General features: G+C 38.7%; 1 protein-coding gene across 1 annotated transcript; it reads right to left on the bottom strand.

Annotated features, from left to right (window-relative positions):
• Positions 1 to 11,191: 11,191 nt before the first annotated feature.
• Positions 11,192 to 12,936, bottom strand: LOC110897839. Its single transcript, XM_022144573.1, has 2 exons — positions 12,421 to 12,936; positions 11,192 to 12,193 (listed from the first exon to the last, which is right to left on the bottom strand). The coding sequence occupies exons 1-2, from the start codon at positions 12,934 to 12,936 to the stop codon at positions 11,192 to 11,194; spliced, it is 1,518 nt and encodes a 505-aa protein (XP_022000265.1).
• Between the last annotated feature and the right edge of the window lie 3,565 nt (positions 12,937 to 16,501).

Raw genomic sequence — 16,501 nt, forward strand, 5'->3', positions numbered from 1 at the left:
TTCAACAACTTTACCTACCACCTCTAAATCATGAGAATCATCAGATTTGGAATAGGTTATGTCAATGTTGTCTGGCAATTGGTCTACCATGTTGAAAGCTTTTTCGACCTTTTCCTCATCATAAAATGCAAACTTTTCTGGTGGTGGAACTTGATGAAACTCTGAGCCAATGCCTTTCTTGTTTTGTTCAGACTCACCATCTCCCGGTTTTATATTGAAAATTCGTTCAAGCACATATGACGACACGTGGTAACTTTTTAACTTGTTGTTATCCTGTTCTAAATCAGCAATCTGTCGCTTTAACTTAGCAACATCCTCAATATAGGAATTAACAACATCTTGTTTTATAGCATACATTCGTTTAAGCTCTTTAGTTGTTTCAGAATGATAATTCATTCTTGATTGAGCATGTTTCATTTCATCTTTCACTTTCTCATATGACTCTTTTGTAATATGATATGCTAATTTCATAGAGTCATATTCCTTTTTCATTTCTTGACAAGCAATTTCTTTTTGAGAACACTCTTCTGTCATTTTAGAAACATTTTCTTTCAAAATTTCATTTTCTTTTTCTATATTTTTACATTTTTCGGAAAGTTTTTCATCATTTTCTTTAAAAACTTTTTCTTTTTCTAGCATTTCTTTGCATTTTTCTTTGAAAATGTTTTCGATTTTTGTGAATTCAAGATCTCTTGTTCTGAATTGCTCATCTTTTCAGTACAAGCTCTGCACGGTTCCATGCATTTCTTGCACTGATCAATCAGTTTTAAGTTTTCAGAATCAGAACTTACCTCAGTGATTGGCACCTCGGTGTTTTCAGTTGCCTTTGTCTGCTTCTGATCAGCATCATTCAGCTTTTCTTCAACATTGACTTCATCACCAACATTACCAGTTTCTAGCTTCTCATTCTTTTCTTCTTTTTCTTCTTTCTTCACCTCTTCTTCAATCTGCTGTTCTTCAGTAACAGCTTTCTTAACCTCTTCATTCACCTGAACTTCTTCGCTTTTGATTTCCTTCACAGCTTTAACTTCAACAACTTCTGTTTTAACCTCTTCAGCAACTTTCTTCAAATTATTCACCATTTCTTCAACATTCTTCTTCATTCTTTCTTCATCCCTTTTTCTCAGACACGATGTCATGGCATATCTGATCTCCTTTTCAAGCCTTTTAGCATATGTGTCATCTTTCATCACATTTCGATAATATTCGGCTCTCAATGGGACTACGAGAAGAACATCATCAAAAATTATGTCTTTCATTGGAACAACCAGTTCTCCTTCTCTGTTGTAGTAACATTCTCTCTTCTTATCCCATCTTCTGTTGCTGACAGCACTTTCATACTCTTCCTACATGTCATCCATTCTGTTGTAGACCACGTTTCTTTCTTTGTAAGTCTTCTCACTCAAAATCTCTTCTCGAGTTTTCTTTTTGACCTCAACTTTTTCTTCATGGATTTCAGCAGTGTCTTTGTCTTTGTTTTCATCTTGAATCTCAGCAACAAAAACAAACTTTCTTTCCTCTGTCATAGCTCTCCCATGAGCTGTTTTTCGAACATTCTCCAAACGATCTTCTTCTGGACAAATTGAGCTCCAGTCAAAACCTTCATCATCATGAATTACAAAACAAGCTCTTGATTTTTCTCTAGGTTTGTCTTCAATCAATTTTGGTTCTTCTTTGCTTCGATAGTAGATCGCCTTTCGGTAGTAATCATCGTTGAAAGGTCTCTCAGATTCAGCAACTTTAGGATTTCTACATTCTCTCTTGAAATGACCCTTTTGCTTACATCTAAAGCAGGTCACTTTGGATTTATCGAATCCAAGCTTCGTTGACGGACCACCAAGAGATTATTTTCCGGTAATCTCCATGTATCTCTGAGCTCTGTGAATGCAACTAGCTAAACACCAACGAATGTCAATGAGTTCCATCTCTTTCGGATCGATCTGGTCGTAGTCTTCTTTGGTTAACTCAGAGTTTCCAATTTTGCCAGCTACAAGACCTTCATATGACTCCAGAACAGATGCAAGGAAACTCATTTGCTGCTTTGTTGCATTGATGCTCATTGCAGGAGAATTCTTCAGTTTAAGAGCAATGTTGCACAGAATCTCCTCAGTTTCATCAGAACTTGACTTTGAAGATGAATGGTATCCAGAATGATGACTTGTTGAAGTTGTTGGTGGTTCTTTCATCTTCTCACCACTGAATGCTGTCTTTGGTGAACCAACGCCTTTCTCCGAAGGTACACTGCCTTTGTAGTACAAGCCAACATTCTGTTGATGTGAAGAACCAGTCATCTTGCTTTGCTTTTGTAGTTCCAACTCATGACTCTCGATCTTTTCAAACAATACATCAAGAGAAATTGTATCATATAAAGCATCATTTTTCAAAATAAACACAAACGTTTGCCACTGATCAGCTCGTGGTAATGCTTCAATCACTTTATCGATAAGTTCCTCTCTTGTTTTCATTATCTCAAATCTCTCAAGTTCAATTTTAAGATGACAAAATCTTTCTATCATTTGCCTCACCGACTCTCCTTTTAAACTATCAAACAGATCAAATTCTTTTTTAAGTAAAGCAATTTTGTTCTTTTTTATCTGTTTACCCCCCTCAGCTTTAACACGTAAAGCTTCCCAAACTGATTTAGATGACCCATCATGATTCAGCAACGCAAAGATATCATTTCTGATTGCTGACTGGATCAACGCAATCATTCTCTGTTCGGCAGCAAACTCAGATTTATCTTCTCTGGTAAATCTCTTGAACGGTAGTTCTTCGCCTTTATCTTCTTTTGGCCGTCCGTATCCAAACTCTAAACAAAACCAGCTTTCATGAGCATACGCTTTCGCCCAGTTGAGAAAACGTTCTTTCCACCAGGTATAATCCTCAATGCTCTCTAGAGTTGGTGGCTTTGTGTGTGTTCCGTAGAAGTTATCATGCTTGATGTTCTCATTGATGGCTTTCGTGATGGTCTTTGGTGTAACAGTTGTTGTTTCGGAAGAGTCGGATGTGAACGCGTTGAAAAACGTGTTGTAGAATTCTTCAGCCATGATGCAAACCTTGAATTACCTTGAATCAACAAACAAACAAACACTTATCAGTTTTAAAGACTTATCAGTTAACCAAATAAGACTGATACTCGAACTGATGAATATTCTGTGCGGACAGCTAAGACCCGGATCAAATTCAAACGACCTTTTCCAATGACCTGGCTAAAACACACGACCTAGAACGAGTTTGAATTCAAACAGATTGAACCACCTTTTGTGAACTGGAATCAAAAGAATTTAGAATATGACTTCAAGCAAACAGGATCCAAACCACGTGACTGTTTGATAGATGGATACCACAAAGTGTAATGATTTTTAAACAAAACACATGTAATCTCAAATTAATTTGGCCGACAATACCAATAACTATTATCAAATTGATTGGGCCGCAAAATAAAGTCAATCCCAAATCATATACAACAACATATACTGGCCAACAACAATTATGCCATCACATGAACTGATCCTTGTTTCTCTTAAATTTGATTTAAAACTCGACTTATTTACTATACATCACAATCTCATTGGGCCTGACAACATCATTCACATGCAATGACACAATGTCTAAATGTTAACCGAGTATGATTGGGCCGATGAATCCCCTAAACCGACAATATTAAAACCCAACACAAATCTATTGAACCTCAACCTACTGATCACATGCAACTGATTTTTCCATTTACGAGGCTTAGAAACATTAAAATGAAATGATAATATCAATGCACTTTCAAGCGGTGTGTCGGTTTCAAGCGGTGTGTCGTTTCAAGCGGTGTGTTGTTTCAAGCGGGACAGTAAGCTTCAAACGATATAACCCAAATCTTTCAAACGGAATGCTTGCTTCAAACGATATAATCAAACGGTATGACAATTTCAAACGAGATGGTTGCTTCAAACGATATTTTCAAACGGAATGTATGTTTCAAACGATATATTCAAACGGAATACATTCTTCAAACGGGATGACCCATGATTTTCAAACGAGATACTCGATTTCAAACGGAATGTAGCTGCTTTCAAAAGGAATGAGGGTGTTTTCAAACGGAAGCACTTGTTTTCAAAAGGAATATGTCAATTTCAAACGAAAACAGACCTAAAAACTCAGATTTCTCCTAAACGGCTAGGAATTAGGATCTGAAACTTGGTAGGGTTATAGATCAGGTGTTTTCGCACAACATATCAAAAAATTAGACGATTTGGACCGTAAAAACTCGTTCAATTTGACGAAAATCAGTTAAAAACGTGAAAAATATGAAAAAGATGAAGAAATAGATGAAATTCGGATCTGAAATCGATGAAATCACGAGCGGAAATGTGTGTTGGATCAGTGCAATCGAGCTCCTGCTCTGATACCACTTGTAGGACCGGTTTTGACTCCGAAACGATTGCGAAACGAACGTATGACGTGCGGAATCCGTACACGAAAGCGACCTAACACACACGATGTAATATAAACGTGATTCTGTATAAGATTTGATAAAGTACAGCACCTTGAATCACTTTCTCTCTCTAGAATCTCTCTCTAGATCTAGAGTTCTCTAAAACACAAATGAAGCAAAAGTCTCTAATCTAAACATAACCTCCCTATTTATAGGTCAAGGGGAATTAATGAGATTTCTCATTAATTACAGAAATGCCACCTTGCCTTTTGCCTAGTTATTACAATATAAGCTTTCTATCTTCAGTTTCTCGCTACGCCTCGGATTGACGAAGACTATAGACATAAATGTACTAACACTATTAGATGTGATAGTGTTGTTACCTTGGCTAAGGCCTATAGCCAAGTGTATAATGGGAAGTCTAGACACTTAGGTGTTAGACACAACATGATTCGTGAGCTCATCATGCATGGGGTGATATCGGTGGAGTGTGTGAGAACTCAACAGAATTTAGCCGACCACTAAACCAAAGAGTTATGTAGAGATCTTGTGCACAAGGCGACTGTAGGGATGGTATTAAAGTCCACATGAGATTTCTCGTGTTAGAATACCCAATTCCCACCTAATATGACGTTAGGTGCCGAATTCAATGCGGAAAGCTTAACATCTAGAAATTGGAACACATTAGTAGTATCATCCCAAGGTATGTGTTAAGAAGCTAGGACTTGGCTTTGATATGCTCATTGAAGGATGGGACACAGGCTAGTAAAAATAGTGTTAAGAAAGAACATTAGAGTATGTAAACTTATGTATATATTATCTTCATGTATTCACTGAACAGAAAGGGTTCAATCCTTAGCGACACCCCTATATTTGAATATTTGGAATGTGTAATATATTAATGTGAAATTCAATCATCGTGATATTTCATTTATGCATAAGTTTGATTGTTATGAATTTGTTTAAGTTAATCAAGGATTACGCTAAAATGGGGGAGGAATGTAGATATTTTAGTGTAATCAGGATTGACTTGGTGATCAAAGCGAATACTAATACACATCAAGCAAGTTAGGAGGTGCGGGAGTACAGGCTTGTTTGAGTTATTATAATTCGAAGTGTACGGGTGGAGCCAGTATTCTACGGGGGTTCCAAGGAGGCAACGCCCCCTTGGCGGGGGTCGGGGGGCAACGCACCTGGGAGCAGGGTCCAAGGGGCAGAGCCCCTGGCTGGGGTCAAATTTTCCCAGACAAATTTTTAAAAATGCCTTAGAAGATAAAATTTTAAAAAAATTAATCCTAATTTCCCAGACAAAATTTAAGGCAGTTTTAAGGCAATTTGATTAAAAATTCGAAAATAACTGCCAGAGGCAGTTACCTGCAAGACATCCAAAATTCGTATACAGTTTTCTTGGTCACAAATTTCTCTGGTTCAAAAAAAAAAAAACATTCACGCACAAACAACATATCCTGGTTCAATTTCTCGAAATTAGAGTTATATCCGATTGAATTATTCGGGTGAACCACCAAAATAATTTGATCTGAGAGTGATTACACGCCTCTCTGATCATCCGGTTTTCTAATAATTCCCCAACACGAATTCGTTTATTTAATAAACATACGAACACGAACAAAAAAATTTGTTCGTTTAATTAAATGAACGAACATGAACACACCTTGTGTTCGTTCATTTATGTTCGTGAACATTCATTTATGTTCGTTCATTTATTTTCGTGAACGTTCATTTATTTACGCTCGTTTATGTTCATTTAAATTTTAGTAAATACATAAAGAGTTATATTTATATAAATATTAGGTTTTCTAACTACTTATATAAATATAACTAATTACTAGTTGAGTTTTCTAGTAATAAAAATGAAATTTTAAATTTTTTCTTAGATTGTAACTGATCATTTGCTTAATATTTATATAAAAAATACTTAATTTTAGTATTTATGAACCCTAATTTGGATGTGTTTTTAGATGAACTGTAATATATTAGATTTGTTTGTTTGTGTTCACTAATGTTAAATTGTGTTTGTTTATATTTATTCAGTTATGTTCATTTGTGTTTGTTCAATCATGTTAATTTATTTTTGTTTATGTTTATTCAAATATGTTCAGTTATTTTTGTTTATTTATGTTCGTTTGTGTTCGTTTATGTTCGTGAACTGTTCTTTTAGGCTTTAAATGAATGAACATAAACGAACACGAACATACCTGATTTCTTAATGAACAAACACGAACAAGAAAAATGTTCGATTATATGTTCGTGTTCGTGTTCATGTTTGGTTAAAGTTAAATGAACGAACATGAACATGTCTATGTTCGTGTTTGTTTGGTTCGTTTACAGGCCTACTTATATATATTATTTGCTTAGAAAACATTATGACTTTTAGATATTATGTCTTTTATTTTCATACCCTAAATGACCATCAAAGTTGGTTGCGACAAGTTACAGCCGATGGAGACTAGGAACGTAATCTTGGATGTGAAGTTATAACGAACGCGATTGTTCAATTAAGGATGCATTACGAGGTAGGTGTTTTGAATATGAGCCGACATGAAAAGATAATTATTAGCAATATCATATAGGTCAGTTGTTGAGTGATGTAGAAACGTTATACGACCTGACGAGTCGATCAGAAGAGTGCTCAGACTGAATCAGAGGCGGAATTCATTGATTCAGTCTTTGTTTAGCTTGATTTCACTATTTAACTACTGATTGTATTGATAAAATCACGAATACAAGCAGTCTTCACACCAGCAGCACCTCGGTATGGAATTGCACAACTGTTCTTTGTAGTTCACTTATGTGCACCTATTTATAGGTGTTGAGGTTCCCTCCAAGGTACATGGACACATAAGCGGACCTGACACAAAAGTGGACCTCCTAGTGACACATAAGCGGACCTCCTAGTGATTGGAGTGTCGCGCTCCGGTCAAAGATAAGATTTATAAGCCCTATTTACCCTTAACAAATAGCTAGTGGTAGCAAGGGGTCGAACCACGAAGAGTATGTGGTTTGTGTATGGATTTGACTGAATTATAAATAATCGTCACAATTATGAAGCTTGCCAGATATTTTTGTATTTTTGTTTAGTAAGAATATGTGAATTTGAACTACTGGAATTGGATTAATTAATTAACAACTACTAATTAACGATTGTAAGAAAATTGGATACTAGAACAATAATAATAAAAAGGAATCACACCCGGTTTCGGTAATTGTTAACCTAGGATTTCTACAAGTTTTAATTTCAACTCAAATGCATTCGATTAACGGATTTAGTGTACCGTGACTTAGGTGCTACTAACTATCAACGCCTCGAAGAACGGACAAAAAGACACTTTGTAATCAACACAAGTAAATCCTAACAATGACAATGTACAATTACATATCACCGTTTCGCAAAGTCATAACTTTTAACATCGTTCGACAATTCACGAATTCGTAACAAATGTAATACTATTGTCAAGAGTTTCAAAAACCAAATACAAATTGTCACTAAGATGAAACAAGAACAAATTGAAACCCTAAAATTAACAACTACCTACACCGGGGTGAAACCGAGATGATTAACCGCTCATGGTTGATGCAACTTGATCACCGGATGCTTGGAATGCGGATGGAGTCATCTTGAAGCTTGAATGATGGAGAAATGGTGAATAGTTAGGGCTTTGGTGAATGATGATGGGTGAAAGATTGATGGTGATGATTAGGGTTTGTATGGATTGGTGATTGTGGAAGATGATGATGATTCGGGTTGTGATTCGGTTTGTGTCTATGATAAGAGATGGAATGGTGGTGTATCTTGGCTCCAAGAACAAGTTCCCAACTCAAAATAATGTGTAACCCCCGAAAATAGGTCAACCAAGCTTTTAAAACTCGTCAAACAACAAGAAAAAGCAAGAATTCGCGATGGGCACCAGGGAGTGGCGTCGCCGACGCCCCTGGCGGCGTCCCCGACGCTGACCAGAACCTCCAAAAGCTGGCGACGGCCTAATCTCCTGTATACGGACACTTTTGGCGACGGTACTTTCTATGGGGCGTCGCCGACGGCCCCTGGGCGTCGGCGACGGTGCCTATAAACCTCCCGTTTTGTTTTCTTCATAACTTCTTCGTTTTAGCTCCGTTTTACTCACCGTTTTCGCCCACGTACTCGTAATTCAGCCCTCTATCACGCCATCTTCCAATATATTCATTTTAAATCCATTAACATCACCAAAATACATCCAAACTTCATGATTAACCCGGTTTTGTTCATTTCACATCCCCGGTTGATCCCGTTTGCTCCCGGTGGCCTGTAAAGCTCCCGAAAAGCCCTTAAACCCCATTAAACCTGCAAAACACAAATCTAATTAAAAGTAGGCTATTCGGAATAAAAAGTCAAGTAAAAACTCAAACTTAGACACAACTGAACACCCTTATTCGACCACGTATCACATCCCCACACTTGTCTTTTGCTTGCCCTCAAGCAAATCTGTAATTCACTTTCACGTGAGTCGAACAAGAAATACACTCCCCATTCCCGAGACGAAGGTTAAGGTCCAAAGTCATACCCGGTTCAAACTTTTTACAATTTACAAAATATCTAATGGTAAAGTGAATAATCACATATAAAATGGTTATCCAAGATTAACCCGCCCGTGAAACCGACAAATCATGCACATCCCTCACAATGTTCTCTCCGCTCGGTTTATAATTTGGCTAATTTTCATAATGTATTAGCACTTTAAAAAAAATAATCGCTCAAACCCGATTAGAACACGTATTAGGCTTGCAACTCAATCATTCTCCACCACTCAACACGAATACGAAGCACAAGTCATAAGGTCTTTGTAAGGGTTGTAGCGGGGCTAGGCTAAGGGTAGGAAATAGGATATTTTAAAGTGGCTAAGGTGATGAAAACTCGATTTTTATTACAAAGCAACTACTCTAAACAAAACTAACTATAGACATCAACTACGAGGCAATGATTTTTTTTTCGTCCTTTTATTCAACAACTAATAACTCATATTTTTGTATTTTCTCAACGATTTTCTATTCTCTTTTTTTTTCGCAACATTTTCTGATTGATTTTTTTTTTGCAAACACAACTATACAAACAAATAATCCTATAATCGAAATTTCATCACACGGGTTTAAAAGAAAAGGTTTAACGGTTATGGGCTAAACGGGTTGTCAAACGAAAGGATTAGGCTCAAAGTGGGCGACTAGGGGATTTATTTGGGTAAGGATGGATAAATGGTTTTAAAGGAAAAGGTTCACCTAATGCCTTAATCATCCTCGTGCTTGTATTCGGTCTATGGTCTCAAACGTATCAAAAGTCGCAAGTTCTACAATACATGACTACTGGTCCACTCAAACAAAGGAACATGAATATGTAATCCTATAATGTAAAAGTGGCTCAAAACCTCACATGTATAAAGGGTATGGTATGCGACATGCATAATGTACTAGTTTCTTAAGCGGATTATTCCCAAATAACCACCCGCTAAATACCCGTCTTGCTATTAATTTGAACTTGACCATGACAAAAGACCAAATGGGTTGTGCCATCCCTCGTTGACTTAGTTACTTGTGCTTTAAGATTGCTTTTTAAACAAGACATTTTGAAAATTTTTTGAAATTTTCCCCCATCCCCACACTTGAAGTAAACATTGTCCTCAATGTGTAGTGTTTAAATGAACAGGTCAAAAACGAAAATTTTTACTACTCCCCCATCCCCACACTTGAAGTACATATTGTCCTCAATGTGTGAAAACTAGAGTATTAGATGCACAAGGGATGTGACACGGCTAATTCTCCCAAATTCTCACCCCGGAAATAAAATACAAAAATACACTCCACTTATTGTTAAACTACGAATCAAAGTAAAAAGGAAACACATGCACCTGATTTTTATCGCTTGATGCCCATGTCTTCTTCTTCTCTTCATAAAACCGGTTGTCTCTCGAACATCATATACCTACAAATTCTAACCCTTGTGTAAAAGCATGCTTCTCACAACCATTGAAATTTGTTTGGGGTTTAGTTCTACCGTTTTTATAAAAGCATTACCAAGTCATGTGTTAAATTACCTTGATTTTTGTGGAAAAATAAATTACAACAACAACAAACCTAACTCACTTTCGTAGGAATCACGGTTGCATTTAGCTCATGCAACAAGCCCTTTTAAACCCCCCAATAGCTTGGGAGGACGAGTAGGTCTCGTGAGGGTTATATAGGGAACACACCCACAACGTTCATTTATCTACTAAAACAAAATAACAAATTATACAACAACACTAACTAAACTACGAATAACAACTAAAACGAAATGCGAAATAAAGTATACAACAACAATTAACTTACCACCTCATGGTGGTCGAATGGCATGCTTGACGTCCACGAGCTCCTCAAAATCACCCACCGGTGATTCGTACCATTTGTTGCCAAACGGTCCAACCTTCCTCACCTCCTCTTCCTTTTTCTTTTCTAGAGGTGACTTCTTTGCTTTCTTCTTCTTCTTGACCGTCTTCTTCTTTGTTTCTCCAAACCTGCCAACCATAGCACAAACCTTTTTGTTTGGATTCATGTCCTTTTTAGGACACTTATCCTCACCGAGTGGGTTAGTAAATTTTGGAAAAACATTTAAATTTAATTCCCGGTCCCCAAACTTCATGCTTACCGTTCCCGTTGCACAATTTATTATGGCATTAGCAGTTGCCAGGAACGGCCTACCCAGTATGACTATCGGTTGGGTGTCCCCAACACACCCAACATAGTCTAATACCAAAACGTCAAATGGTAGTAGCAATCATCCACCTTAACAATCACATCCTCCACCATCCCCCTTGGATACGTGGGAGTCTGATCGGCCAATACCACGGGAGTATCAAAATTTTTTAATGGACCAAAGTCATATTGGTCATACAAACTCCCGGGCAAGATGCTCACACAAGCTCCAAGATCTAGGAGCGCCCTCTCAATTTTAAATGTTCCAATTTGAATTGGAATAAGAGGATCTCCCGGATCTTGAGCTTTTGGGGGAAGGGCACTCGATAAAACGGCACTCACATGAGATATCAAATCAACCGGTTTGGGTAATTTGTTGTGCCGTTTTTCAATGCTTAACTCCTTTAAGCATTCCACATGAGCCGGAACCTTTTTAATGTCATCTAGTAACGGTAAATTAATTTTAGCTTGCTTAAAATTTTCCCACCCCTCGTCCTTCGGTGGGCACCGTTCTTCACTTTTCGATGCATTAAGCAGGTTAAGTTGATTTAAACAATTTTCACAAAAAGAATTTTTAGTTACGTTTTCATTTTTACTTTGTGAAATCGTTTCGTGTTCATTTTCACTTTCTGGCTCCTCACCTATATTTTCCACTACACCATCAACGAATTGTGGTGGTGGAATGTTTTCAACACTACAAACTTCATCATTTAAAAGAATACTTACCGCGCTAATGCGTGCATCCCTCACGTTGCTTGTGCTAAAACCTTGATGCTTCAGGTTCACTGTAGTGTCACTTGGAAGCTTTCCCATGCTTCCTCTCACTTGAGCTATCTCTTGAGCAAGTTGGCCCACTTGCTTTGCCAATGCCTCATGTGCTTTATCTCGAATCTCGTTTGTCTTCTTCATCTCTTTGACATCATTGTGAGTCTCTTTTATGTTGCTTTGAGATTCCTTTTGCATGTTCAGCAAGGCATCCATCTTGGCACTCAAGTCATCGCCACCGGTTTGATTGTTCAACCCGCTTCCGTTACCGCCTTGATTATTATAATTCTTTTGATACCCACCTTGGTACCCTTGGTTGTAATTTCGTTGATAACCTCCTTGGTTACCACCTTGACGGTTTTGATATGATGACCCGCTTTGACCTCCTTGATTACCCGATTGGAAGTTCGGGTTCATTTGATTTGAAGCGTTACCATATCGGAAATTGGGGTGATTTCTCAAACCGGATGGTAAGTGTTGGAGTTCATGTCATATTGCTTCCTATCTCCATACACTTGATTGACTTCCTCCGGTCCTGTTGGACATTGTTCTGCTCTATGTCCAATATCACCACATTCCTCACACACATCAAACTGGACCGCATTAACTTCTTTCTTCTTCATTCGAGCCATTTCCCGCTCTAAAGTAGAAATCTGATCTTTAGAATCAAGATCGGGAAGTGAACGGGAAATAGGATGTTTCTTGGCTCGATCGGCCGACTCTTTCTCTTTCGAACGTTTACTCATTCGCTCCAAGAATTCCCAATCATCGTCTTCATGGTTGCTCAAAAGAGTCCCGTTACTCGTCGACTCGAGACGATTCCATGTTGTGTCATCCAACCCTCGAACAAAACACTTTACCAATTCCCACTTCTCAATTTGATGATGTGGACATCTCCGCATCATTTCTTTGAATCTTGTGAAGGCTTCATGCAACAATTCGCCCGATAATTGGCGAAAAGACCTAATTTCATCACGAGCGTCGTCGGTCTTTGCCATAGAGTAGTACTTATCCAAAAACGCTTGTTGCATTTCCCCCCATGTGCGGATGCTATTGGCCGGGAGTGTAAGAAACCATTGCTTCGCTTTGTCCTTTAGTGAAAATTGGAACAAGCGAAGTTTAACTTCTTCTAACGCAAAGTTATGCCCCCAATAGTGTTGCAAACTGAAGAAAATTCCGCAAGATGTGTGTAGGGCTCATCGTTAGACCTCCCATTGAAATGAGGAAGTATGTTGATATAATGTGGTTTACAGTCAAACATTCTTCGCTCACAAACAATGGGTGAATCGTTCTCGGTGACGATCGGCCTAAAACAGTCATTTACTCCCCGTGGAGGTTGTTGACGACGATAAGGACTATTGACTTCTTGATCCTCCATTCTTCGGTTATCCCTCCTATCATCTCGTCGATCATTCCTTCTTTCATCTCGCCTCTCATCCCTTCTAACATCTCTTCTATCGTCCCTCCGATATCCACCTCGGTTACCCCTTTGATGACCACCTCCCATGAAACGAGGAATCCGGTTAGGGTTAGCATTGTTGTTGTTGTAAAACCCATCATTCCGGTTCCGTTGGTGGTTGTTTCGTGGTTGGCGGTTATTTTCGTAACCGTCATTCCTTCTATTCCCGTAACCATAATCATCCTCCCCAACGTAATTGGCATTTTGATAGCCAAACTCTTCATCTTCGTACTCTCTTGCATTGTAGACATTACCCCTATTAATGTATCCCCAATCTTCATCGCCATCCACTCAATCATCAAAGTAACCTCCATCATCCGAATTTTCTGTATGAATGCTTACATGTTCCGGCGATTGATAACCGGGCACACTATAAGGTTCATCATTAGGGATTGCATTTCTCAAGTCATCGATGTTGAAAAATGGGTCTTCATTCGCGGGATTGCCGCGACCTCGATTACCTCTATGGTCGGAATTGACATTCCGATCATCAAGGTTGATGGGTAATGAGGCTTGTCGATGAAGGGTTTGTGGTTGGGGTGTTCGTTGAGAGTTATTGGGATTTTGGTTTCAGAAAGGTGGAGTGGGTGGTCTAGCGTTGGTGTTACCACCCGGTTGTTCTTGAGGTATGGGTTGAACATTTTGGGCGGGATTGAAATTGCTTCGGTACTGATATTGATTCTGGTTTGGGTTGGAGTTTTGGTTCGCCATTGAATCGGTTTCAATGGTCGGTGTGAGTGGTGGTGTTTGGTTGGTTTGATTAGAAGCAAGAGTTGCTTCTAACCGACTTGCTAGGTTCCTTCTTGCGACTCTTCCGATTTCCGGTTCGTAGACTAACGGTGAAGTCCTTCCGGAATTCAGCGTATGCATGCACTACCTGTAACCTGCACAAGTAACACACCCCACGTAACAAGGAAAAAGACAAAGTGCAAAAAGAAGCTAAACAATTTAAACAGTTAATCACGTAAATTCAAACAATATCCAAACACAAAGCGCACGCACTCCCCGGCAACGGCGCCAAAATTTGATCAGAGTGTCGCGCTCCGGTCAAAGATAAGATTTATAAGCCCTATTTATCCTTAACAAATAGCTAGTGGTAGCAAGGGGTCGAACCACGAAGAGTATGTGGTTTGTGTATGGATTTGACTGAATTATAAATAATCGTCACAATTATGAAGCTTGCCAGATATTTTTGTATTTTTGTTTAGTAAAAAGATGTGAATTTGAACTACTAGAATTGGATTAATTAATTAACAACTACTAATTAACGATTGCAAGAAAATTGGATACTAGAACAATAATAATAAAAAGGAATCACACCCGGTTTCGGTAATTGTTAACCTAGGATTTCTACAAGTTTTAATTTCAACTCAAATGCATTCGATTAACGGATTTAGTGTACCGTGACTTAGGTGCTACTAACTATCAACGCCTCGAAGAACGGACAAAAAGACACTTTGTAATCAACACAAGTAAATCCTAACAATGACAATGTACAATTACATATCACCGTTTCGCAAAGTCATAACTTTTAACATCGTTCGACAATTCACGAATTCGTAACAAATGTAATACTATTGTCAAGAGTTTCAAAAACCAAATACAAATGTCACTAAGATGAAACAAGAACAAATTGAAACCCTAAAATTAACAACTACCTACACCGGGGTGAAACCGAGATGATTAGCTGCTCATGGTTGATGCAACTTGATCATCGGATGCTTGGAATGCGGATGGAGTCATCTTGAAGCTTGAATGATGGAGAAATGGTGAATGGTTAGGGCTTTGGTGAATGATGATGGGTGAAAGATTGATGGTGATGATTAGGGTTTGTATGGATTGGTGATTGTGGAAGATGATGATGATTCGGGTTGTGATTCGGTTTGTATCTATGATAAGAGATGGAATGGTGGTGTATCTTGGCTCCAAGAACAAGTTCCCAACTCAAAATAATGTGTAACCCCCGAAAATAGGTCAACCAAGCTTTTAAAACTCGTCAAACAACAAGAAAAAGCAAGAATTCGCGTTGGGCACCAGGGAGCGGCGTCGCTGACGCCCCTGGCGGCGTCCCCGGCGCTGACCAGAACCTCCAAAAGCTGGCGACGGCCTAACCTCCTGTATACGGACACTTTTGGTGACGGTACTTTCTATGGGGTGTCGGCGACGGTGCCTATAAACCTCCCTTTTTGTTTTCTTCATAACTTCTTCGTTTTAGCTCCGTTTTACTCACCGTTTTCGCCCACGTACTCGTAATTCAGCCCTCTATCACGCCATCTTCCAATATATTCATTTTAAATCCATTAACATCACCCAAAATACATCCAAACTTCATGATTAACCCGGTTTTGTTCATTTCACATCCCCGGTTGATCCCGTTTGCTCCCGGTGGCCTGTAAAGCTCCCGAAAAGCCCTTAAACTCCATTAAACCTGCAAAACACAAATCTAATTAAAAGTAGGCTATTCGGAATAAAAAGTCAAGTAAAAACTCAAACTTAGACACAACTGAACACCGTTATTCGACCATGTATCACCTAGTGACACATAAGCGGACCTGACACATAAGCGGACCTCCTAGTGACACATAAGCGGACCTACCAGGAAAAACCTATATGCTATCCTATTTTCTCATAAAACATGCCCTGATCTAACAATCTAAAACTAAGACTTGATCCAAGACGAAGCCAACAGATGTAGTGTACCAACAAACTCCCCCTCAGATGTTGACGAGTCGTTCATCAAGTCTCTGACACCTTCATGTCTGCACTTCTTCAGTCTTGATCAGTCTCTGGGCTTCTCTTTCTCTAATTAAGACTCGAACGAAGATGTAGTCGACAGACAACTGCTCCAACAGACTCCCCCTTGAATGTTGACGGAATCTTTAGTGAGAGTCTTCAAACATGACAGCTCTTCAATCTTGATCGATCTTCTTCAGGAACTCTTCCTGGAATTATGTACCCGGATCTTTCTCTGGCTCTAACTCTCATCAGACTCCCCCTATCATCAAGCTGGGATCGCTGTCTGGAATTTGTTATCACCATTGAAATCAAATCCTGGCTTTATCAGTTTAAGCTCTTCTCAGGTTCTGATGTATCTCCTGGCTTTCCGTAACAGCAGGATCAGAAACCTACACAACTCA

Source organism: Helianthus annuus, chromosome 15 (assembly GCF_002127325.2).
Source record: "Helianthus annuus cultivar XRQ/B chromosome 15, HanXRQr2.0-SUNRISE, whole genome shotgun sequence".
Taxonomy (NCBI): Eukaryota; Viridiplantae; Streptophyta; class Magnoliopsida; order Asterales; family Asteraceae; genus Helianthus; species Helianthus annuus.

Bases quoted from the DNA above. Each gene is read 5' to 3' on its own strand.
- LOC110897839 (XM_022144573.1), bottom strand. From the start codon at position 12,936: ATGCAACAAGCGTTTTTGGATAAGTACTACTCTATGGCAAAGACCGAC. The intron at 12,194-12,420 runs GTGTATGGAGAT...GGGTATCAAAAG, and splicing joins GACCGGAGGAAGTCAATCAA to AATTATAATAATCAAGGCGG.